Genomic DNA, 9,601 nt, shown 5'->3' with positions numbered 1-9,601 from the left:
CAGAGGGAACCCCAGGCTCACACTGTCTGACTGGGTCCCCCAGGGCCAGATGGTCTCCTGGACCATGGCGTCCACCCCATGGCCATCCTGCTGGCCCCTCCCAGCACCCAGTCTTACGTCTGGTCCTCTGAGTGATGCGTGAAGTCCTCTGTCTGTCTCTCTACCCACAGGAGCCTGGACCAGCACCTCCGAGGGCCTTGGGGTGATGTGGCCACACTGACATGATGGCAGGTCCCTGTCTGGAGCCAGTCCTGCCGGGCCCAGGCCTGGGCTGTCCAGTGGCAGGGCCTCCCTTCCACCCGAACGGCTTGAGTAAACACTCACATGCCTCCATTATGACCCAGCTCCCCTAAAAGGCCTGTCAGAGAGAGCCCACACGGCCAGCACCCTCCCAGGCCCTGGCCCCCTTCTTGGAGCTGTCCCTGAGCAGGGTCCTCCTCCATTATGACCCAGCTCCCCTAAAAGGCCTGTCAGAGAGAGCCCACACGGCCAGCACCCTCCCAGGCCCTGGCCCCCTTCTTGGAGCTGTCCCTGAGCAGGGTCCTCCTCCATTATGACCCAGCTCCCCTAAAAGGCCTGTCAGAGAGAGCCCACACGGCCAGCACCCTCCCAGGCCCTGGCCCCCTTCTTGGAGCTGTCCCTGAGCAGGGTCCTCCTCCCCCTTGGGGAGTGTCCAGTCTCCTTGGTCCCCAGTGTCTTTGAGGACCGAGTCCTGACTGCATCCTGCACCCAGGCCGGCCGGTGGACACAGCGGCCTCATCGCATGCAGGCGGCCACCCTTCCTGGTCCCTGTCTGGAGCCCTGGGGCCCCTCCCGCTTCTCCTGTGACACAGCCATCACCTCTGTGCAGCCCAGGCTGAGCACAGTGTCCTCAGTGGCCCTCTGAGGTCCTTCTCATGGACCAGTGTGTCCTGAGCACTGAACCAGGTCTGGGTGCTCCCTTGGACACCCCCCACCCAGCTGCCTCTCCTGGCCCGCCTTCACTGGTGTCCCCTCCTGTTCTGGGTTTCTGGCGCCAACTCGCCCCCAAATTCAAATCTTGCAGCCCTGACTCCAGACCTCAAGCATCACTGCTTTTGGAGGCGGGGTCTCTAAAGAGGTGATGAGGGTGAACTGGGGTCCCAGGCTGGGCCCTCATCCAGTCCGACTGCAGACCCTCTAAGAGGAGGTGAGGGCAGAGCAGGCACAGAGGGGCACCCACGTGAGGACACGGCGTCTGCCGCCCATGGAGACAGGCCTCAGGAGGAGCCGGCCTTGTGCTCCTGGATCCGGGCTCCCAGGCTGCAGGGTGTGAGCGGTGACGCCTGTGGTCCAAGCCCCCTGTGGTGTTCGTTACAGCCTCCTGTGCTGACCACCCAACACGGGGCACTTGTCTGTGGCTCCCCTGGCGCCAGGCTGGCCTCTGCCTGCGAGGGGGAATGGAGCCCTAGGGGCGGGTAGGGGGTGGGGGTCAGGCACCCCAGGGTCAAGTAGGGACGGGACCAGGGACCCTAGGTGCAGGTGGTGGGGGCCAGGAAGCCCAGGGGCCAGTGGGGGTGGGGCGGCCAGGCTGTGGACTCTGCGAAGGGAGAAGGTGTGTCAACATACGGAGACTGGCCAGTGAGCTAGGTGAAGTAAAGATGCTTTATTGTCATTAAAGAGATCAAGAGACAGCAAAGAGAATGAGCAGACCCCCACATTACACAGAAGAAGCTTCCCAAGTTCCGAGACTGTAGTCCTTCCTCCCAGTCCTAGGGGCAGCGCCTCCCATGCAGAGACGCCCATGCACATTTCTGCAATGTCGGGAGAGTCTGTACCGGGAGGCGAGGCGGGGCCCTGGGGCCTGGGGCTGGGCCTCTGTGGGTCTCTGGTCTCCCCTCTCAGCCCCACCCTCGGTGCAGACTGAGCTCCTGCGGGACGTGTCAGGCTGTTGGCCGCAGGATGGACTGGCTGCCCTGCCGTCCTGTACTCTGGGAGCCCCTCCAGCTCTGTCCACTGGGGATTGGTCACCAGCTCTGTCTCCAGGCGGTCCGTCTGGCTGGACTTCACCCCTTCCCCACCAGGGCTCCTGCAGCAGCCGTGGGCCCAGGCCCTGCTCGCAGCAGCGTTCTCGGTTGAGGTGACCTAAGTAACGGTTAGTGGTCCTCCCAGGAGCTTCTCTACTGGGAAGCTGGGCCCCTGCAGGATAGCCGTTCCCAAGGATCTGACACAGGGGCCTCCCCCATGGACCTGTGGTCTGGATCCTGGCCTGGACAAGATGCGGGTGCCCTGTGCAGACATCCCTGGGTCCAGCCTCCTACTCCTCCAGGCAAAGCTGAACTCTGCCCTGTGTGTCCCTGGTCAGGAGTTGCAGCTGCTGCTGTCTTGCCGGCTGCCCAGAGGCCCTCGGTGTCCATCAGCTCGGTCGGATCACCACCTGTTGTCCACTCGGGTCTGGGGGGGCGGGACAGGTTGCCATGGCCACACGGTCAGAGTGGAGATGCGAGTGAGTCTGGTTGAGAGGTCAGAGAGGTTGGCTGGGTCAGAGCGCAAAGGAGCAAGCCTGGCGCAGACTGAGCAGCGCAAGATGATGCACGCGGGCCAGTCGGGTCTGGGGTGACCCTGGACTCCACGCACAGGAGCTCTAGGCGCCCTGCCCAATCATGTTTCTGTAGTCGGGGACGATGGTCCTCTTCAGCTCCACCGCCGAGGAGAAGATCCACTTCACCTGCGGGGGGACAGGGTTAGCAGAGACTGGAGCCCACTGGGCCTCTCCCAGAGGCATGAGTAGGCAGCGAGGGGCAGCGAGGGGACCCTGGGGACAGAGAGGGAACCCGAGGGCCCAGCGGGCTGGCCCCCCACCTTGAAGAGGGTCACGGTGGCGCTGTAGCAGACGCTGAGCAGGAAGAGCGTGATGAAGATGGAGATAGTCGTCCAGAGCCCGTCCAGCTCCCCGTCCAGGTCGTCTGCACAGCTTTCCTCCTCCAGGAGCAGGTCTGCACGAGGAGGGTTGGTCAGTGCTGTGTCTGCCCACGGGTGGCTGGGCAGGGTCATTGGGGCCTCGGGGCAGGGCTCCCTCTGAGGTGGGAGAAGGTGTCATGATCCCCCCATGGGCCGGGCAGGGGTCACCTGAGGTCAGTCTCTGGGCCCCAGCCTCAGCCCCCACCCCTCCAGCCCTGGCCGCTCTCTGGGCCTGGCCTGTGGGGTCCTGCTCCCATCCTGACCTGGGTCCTGAGCTGGGGCCCTGACCCCACCGCCCTGCAGGACAGAGGCTCAGTTCCCGGCCTGCTCTGCCTTGGGGGCCAGGCCTGGAGCCAGGAGGGTGAGCAGAGTGCACGTGCCTGTGCCCTGCCCTTGGGGAAGGAGGGCAGACAGCGCCGGGCTGTGTCCCTGTGCCCGAGGGGTGAGGGTGCTGGGACGAGGGGCTGAGGGGGATCTCAGCCTGCTAGGGAGGGGCATGGGTGCCCAGGGGAGGCGAGGGACGGATGTCTGACTGGTCAGTGTGGTTAGTGTCGGGGGGGCCGCTGAGCAGCCCGTGGGCGCTGGAGGGTGGGGACCAGCTGGTGTCCACAGGGAGGGCTCACGAGACCCAGCTCTGGGTCTGGGCCCACGGGCTGGCCCCTGGTCCCTGAGTGCGAGCCCTGAGTGTGTGAGGATGTGGGTGTGTGGCGGGGATGCAGTGTGATCGTGTGCGGGTGGGTGCCTGCGTGCGCGTGGAGGAGCCTGGGTGCGGGCTGTCTCATGTGTGTGCGGGGCTGGGGCTTGATGTCTGTGGCTCTGGGCTCAGTGTCCGCAGGGAGCAGCTGGGTCCCTGCCCTGGACGTTCAGGGCTCCCGGCCTGGGCCCTTTTCAGGCACAGGGACGACCTCCCCATGAGCGCACAGGCCTGGCCTCAGGCAGGGAGGGCCAGGCAGAGCCTCCTGGTGGATGGAGGGCGAGGCCTGACCTCGGGAGCCTGAGGGTGAAGTAGGGCTCCCTCCCACGGGCACGCCTGGCTCCAGGCAGGCCCAGAGTGGACACACGGACGCTGGACACCCAGGGACAGGGCCCTGGGGACAAGGACGTGGCCCTGCCCCACAGTGTGGGCTGGAGCAGAGGCGGGAAGCATTGGGCCTCAATCCCTGAGGGTCTCTGGGGCTTCCCCCGATCCTGTCCAGAGTCTGGCCCAGCAGGTGGTGGCTGGAGGGGGCCGTGGAGCTGCGCCTCTAGCCGAGCCCCTTCATGGCCTCGGGCAGCTCCCAGGTGGCCTGCTGGACCCACTCACTGTGTGTCTGGCCCGGGGTGAGGTCAGCTCCCCCTCAGATGGTGAACAAAGTGGCCCAGAGTCGGCTCAGCCCACCCCCCGGAGGCCTGGCGGTCACCAGGGCTCTGCCTCGGAAAGAACCAGCACAGCGTTGCAGGGTCCCAGGGCGGCCTGGGTGCTTTATTCATGGCGGCCCAGGAGGAATGCACACAGGGAGGGGCTAGGGCGTCCTGGCTGGACCTGGAGCTCGGCGTGGGGGTGGGGGTGCAGATGGATGAGGGAATTTTCACTAGACCGGTGGTGTGTGGCTCATTTACCCGAAGACCTCGAGATGGTCTTTTCTTTGTAGTGATTCCGTAAAGCCTCATGCATCACTGCACACGTGTAGCTGTCTCCTTCCTGCCAGCTGCTCTTGTTCACCCTGAGCCTGCTGTACAGGAAGTAGGAGCCGTCGGCGTCCAGCTGGGGCGGGGTCGTGCCGTACTTGTCCTCTGACTCAGGCTGCCCGTCTCTCTGCCACTCCACTTCCACCTCTTCTGGGTAGAAGCCGGTGACCAGGCAGGTGACGCTGACTGTGCTTTTGCTGAGCTCTTCGCGAGGTGGGGCCAGGATGTACACCTGCGGCTCCTGGGGCGTCCCTGTGGGGACAGGCAAGGCTGTTAGCACAGTGGTCACTCTGATCGGACCACGGGACCCTCCTAGCCCTTCCACCTGGCCCACCTTTGGTCCTGGAGATGGTCTTCACAATGGGGGCCGGGAGGCCTTTATTGTTGACCTTGCACTTGAACTCCTTTCCCCGCAGCCAGTCCTGGTGCTGGATGGGCAGGGCGCTGACCACGCGGTAGGTGCTGTTGAACTGCTCCTCTCTCGGCTTTGTCCTGGCTGTGTGCACCTCCACGTCATCCACGAACCAGGAGAACTGCACCTCGGGGTCGTCCTGGCCGACGTCCACCACCACACACGTGACCTCGGGCTTTCCAGAGATCGTGAGGGTGTCCTTGGGTTTCGGTGGGAAGATGAAGACAGACAGTCCTCCCAGAGGTTCTGTGGCTGGTGAGGAAGCACGGTTGGGGTTCTGCTTGTGGGAAACCTCCTTTGGGCATGCGTTCTCCACCCGGCTGCCCCTGAGTGCTGTCTGCCACGGTCGGACCGAGGATAAAGCCAGCTGACTTACCTGGGCATTTGGGACACTGGCAGCGTTCCTGTTTGTATCGGGGATCTGCAGAGAGAGCAGACCGGGGGTAACCGGGGGCAGGAAGCCGTGGGCTGGGCTTAGGGCAGGGACAGGTTTTGGCAGGTCTGAGCCCAGGGCCCGCCTCTGTGGGGCCAGGGGCCGAGGCGTCCTCCAGTTGCAGCAGCCTGGAGGTCATGGAAACTCCAGACGACCCCCTCCCCAAGCCTGAGAGACCGTCAGGAGACAGAGACAGACAGGGCCTCCCCTGACCCCCCGGGCCTGGCTCCCGTCACCCTGGGAGGGGCCCTGCAGGCAGGAGTCTCGGGCCCACATACCCTGGGTTGTGGGTCTGCCAGGACGGATAGCTGACTCTGGTGTTGTCTCCAGGACCAGAGGCCTTGCAGTGACACGCTTGTCCACCTTGGTGCTGCTGGCCGGGTGGGCTACGTTGCAGGTGAAGGTCTGGGCTCCTGAGGTGCTGGCGGGCACAGTCACCACGCTGCTGAGAGAGTAGAGCCCGGAGGACTGCAGGACGGCCGGGAAGGTGCGCACGCCGCTGGTCAGGGCACCCGAGTTCCAGGTCACGGTCACCGGCTCGGGCATGTAGCTGGAGACCAGGCAGCCCAGGGTCACGGTGGAGCCAGATGTGTCCCCACAGCTGGACGCCAGAGGGTAGACTTTCGGGGGTGTGGTTGAGGCTGTGAGAGAGGAGGCTGGGTGAATGCGGGGTCTGGCAGGACCTCAGGTGCCCAGGCCTGGGGCACCGCTGAGCCCAGCCACCGTGTGCTTCCAGAGTCTGACGACTGGCCGGCATGGTCTGGCCACCCGGCTCTGTGCGCTGCAGCTGGGGTGTCTGGACACAGCTGGGGTCAGTGGGTGTGGCCTCCTGCATCAGAGCCCAGAGCCCCTTCCCTCCGGTGGGTGCCTGGCCTGACCCGTGGCCCCTGCTCCCCCAGCCTGGAGGAGCCTGTCCCCCTCTCCCTGCTCTTCCCCTGGCCCCCGTCCGGCCTGGCCTCAGCCCTGAAGGCCCAGGACTTCCTGGCCAGCTCTGCACACAGGCGCCCTGGGCTCACATCCGTTCTGGCCCTGGACCCTATCCCTGGGGTCTCCTCCTTGATAATCACCTCCCAACCCTGGTCCAACCAGGCTCCCCAAGGAGTGTCTCTGGCCCCGTCTCTCACCTGGTTCCCCCGATTGGCCCTCGGCCCCCTGCTCTGAGCTCCTGGCTGCCCGACTCCTCCTCACCAGACCCTCCAGGCCCTGACCTTCCTGGGCTCATCCCGCACTCAGCACTGTGGGGGCCTTGCACGGGCCCTGCCTGCACCTCCAGCACTGGGTGGCTCCGTGGGCCCCAGCCCATCTGACCGGGCTGTCCCTAGACCCTGGCCAGCTCCGTGGGCTTGCAGCCTCATCTGAGACCTCGAGGAAGAGCCTGGTCAGCTCCCGGGGCCCCAGCCCGTCTGAGACCTTGAGGAAGAGCGTCATGTACTCCCAGCCTTGTCCACTGTTTTGGCAGCTGCCCCTTGCCTTGGCCGACCCCCATCTGTCCTGAGTCCCCAGAGGTGGCTGCAACACAATGGGAACCCTGGGCGTATGAATGGGGGCCACCTGCTCTCATCGGGAAGCCCTCCCACTTCAGGCCAGAGCATCCTTCATATCCCTCTGCACTTGGCCTTGCTGTCTCCCGACCCTCCACCAAAAGGGCCCCCTTTAGCTCAGACCCTCTGCCTCTGACCTCAGCACTAGTTGGCTGACTGCTCGTTCCCAGAGCCCGGTTCACCCGCACAATCTCCACCTTCTCCCCTCAGACACCCCAGAGAGCCCCCTGCCCTCCCTGCCCCTTTCACCTCCAGAAGCTCTACCTGCTCCCTGAGTGCTGGGCGTCCCCTTGCCCCCTGCTCCTGCTCACCCCTACAATCTCTACCGGATCCCCAAAGTTCTTGGGGGAGCTCCTCCTGTCCTCTCAACCCCCTGCTCATGCCCACAAGCTCTACCTGTTCCCCCAAAGCTCTGTTTCCTCTCTGGCCCTCCCAGCTGCCTGCTCACTCCCAAGAGTTCTACCAACTCACCCAAAGCACCAGGGGCTCCCCTTGCCCTCCCAGCACTGCTCACCCTCACAAGCTGTACCTGCTCCCCTAAAACGCCAGGGGCATCCCCCATCGCCCCTGGGCCCTGCTCACCCTCACAAGCTGTACCTGCTCTCCCAAATCTCCAGGGTCACCCTCCTCTCCTCCTAGCCCTCTGCTCACCCTCACAAGCCATATCTGCTCCCCCAAAGCACCAGGGTCTCCCCCTGCCATCTCAGCCCCCTCCTCACAGGCTGTACCTGCTCCCCCAAAGCACCAGGGGCTCCCCCTGTCCTCCCAGCCCCTGCTCACTCTCACAAGCTGTACCTACTCCCCTAAAGCACCAGGGGCACCCCCATCCCCCCGGGGCCCTGCTCACCCACAACCTATACCTGCTCCCCCAAAGCACCAGGGGCTCCCCCTGCCCTCCGAGCCCCCTGCTCACCCTCACAAGCTGTACCTGTTCCCCCAAAGCAACAGGGGCTCCCCCTGCCCTCCGATCCTCCTGCTCACCCTCGCAATCTGAACCTGCTTCCCCAAAGCACCAGGGGCTCCCCCTGCCCTCCCAGCCTCCTGCTAACCCTCACAAGCTGTACCTATTCCCCCAAAGCACCAGGGGCTCCCCTTGCCCTCCTAGCACCTGCTTACCCTCACAAGCATTACCTGCTCCCCTGAAGCGTTAGGGGCAAACCCCTGTCCTCCCAGCCCCTGCTCACCCTCATAGGCTGTACCTACTCCCCCAGATCTCCATAGGCACCCCACATTCTCCAAGGCCTGCTCACCCATAAGTTGTACCTGCTCCCCCAAAGCACCAGGGGCACCTGCTATCCTCCCAGCACCTGCTCACCCTTACAAGCTGTACCTGCTCCCTTAAAGCACCAGGGTTTCCCCCTGCCCTCCCAGTACCTGCTCACCCTCACAAGCTGTACCTGCTCCCCCAGATCTCCAGAAGCCCCCCTGCCCTCCCAGCCCCTGCTCACCTGCAGCCTCACTGCCCCCTGTCCCTAGGCTGCCCCCTCAGCCTCCCCTGCCCCTCTGGCCCCTCTGGCAGTCCTCATCCCTACCAGCTCCACTCCTCACCCCTTTATTTCCTGGGCTCAGCTCTCGCCCCTGGACTTGCCAGCTGCCCGTGCGGCCTCCGGGCAGCTCTACCCTGGAGGAGCTCTGTCCAATGGGCCCTCCTGGTGGAGGTGCTGCCCTGCTCTCTGCTCGTCTCTGTCCCTCCACCCACACCCTCCTCTGGCCCCTTGCTGCCTCCAGTTTTCGGGTCACCTGCCCTTTCTGCGGCTCCCACTGCTGGTCCTCAGGCCCTGGGTGCTGGTAAGCTCCCTGCGTCCTGGGGCACTGTGGGCTCAGCCCCGTGCTGCGTGCTGTGGACACGGAGCCTGGCTGGCCCTGCAGGCCTGCACTCGGCTCTGCTGCTGCACTCGGCCCCAGACCAGTCGAGACCCACACTCCACCGGCCTGTCCGGAGCCTTGGCTGCCCTGGGTCGGCTCCCTCCCCTGCGTCCTCAGGTCAGAACCTCCTTCCGTCCCGGCTGGTCCTCATGCCTGCCCAGCCCCGGCCTGCAGAGCCCCTGGCACGCGCGGCCCTCCCCGCCCGTCCCCCAGCCATCCTGCTCCTTGACGGCCCGGCAGCCCCCGAGTGCCCCAGCCCTGGGGAAGCAGTGCTCCTGGTGCGGTGCGCCCGGCCCGGGTTCTGTCCCCGCGCTCTACCCGCACAGTGGCCGGGGCAGCTGCCTCCACGGGCCGCTCCGCTGCTGCAGCCCCTCCGGGGGTCCCGAGGCCTGTCTCCCTCCAGGGCTCTCATTCCTGTCCCTGTGCGCTCATCCTCGGGGTCGCCACTCACCCATGGTGGGGGCCGTGGAGGGGACTCTGGGCTGCTTCCCAGCTCTGGCCCCAGACACATGTGGCTCCTGGGGTCTGCGCGCTGTGTCTGCAGCCCCGCTCCCTAGCACCTGTGACTTTGCCCCCAGAGGTGTGAACTCCCTGCCCCCCGTCCTACACACTTGCGAAGTGGATTGAAACCTGGTGGCACAACTTGCTTCCTGAAGTTCCCTTTTCTTCTGGGTGGTTTCTGCCTCAGAGGGCCTGGGGGAGTCCAGATGCAGCTGAGGTGCCTGGTGTGGGTATGTGTGTGGAGGTGTTTGAGAGAGGCCC

General features: G+C 65.2%; 1 gene segment (V, D, J or C); it reads right to left on the bottom strand.

The window, feature by feature from the left end:
• Positions 1-1,604: 1,604 nt before the first annotated feature.
• Positions 1,605-9,311, bottom strand: LOC129550189 (immunoglobulin heavy constant gamma 4-like). The segment is given in 7 exon segments: positions 1,605-2,686; positions 2,821-2,954; positions 4,519-4,839; positions 4,922-5,251; positions 5,376-5,420; positions 5,711-6,073; positions 9,291-9,311. Coding segments are annotated over 7 exon segments (1,281 nt in total).
• Between the last annotated feature and the right edge of the window lie 290 nt (positions 9,312-9,601).

Source organism: Moschus berezovskii, chromosome 21 (assembly GCF_049115385.1).
Source record: "Moschus berezovskii isolate FMDL1 chromosome 21, NW_MosBer_1.0, whole genome shotgun sequence".
Lineage (NCBI taxonomy): Eukaryota > Metazoa > Chordata > Mammalia > Artiodactyla > Moschidae > Moschus > Moschus berezovskii.
This window is presented reverse-complemented; position numbering and strand designations above follow the sequence as displayed.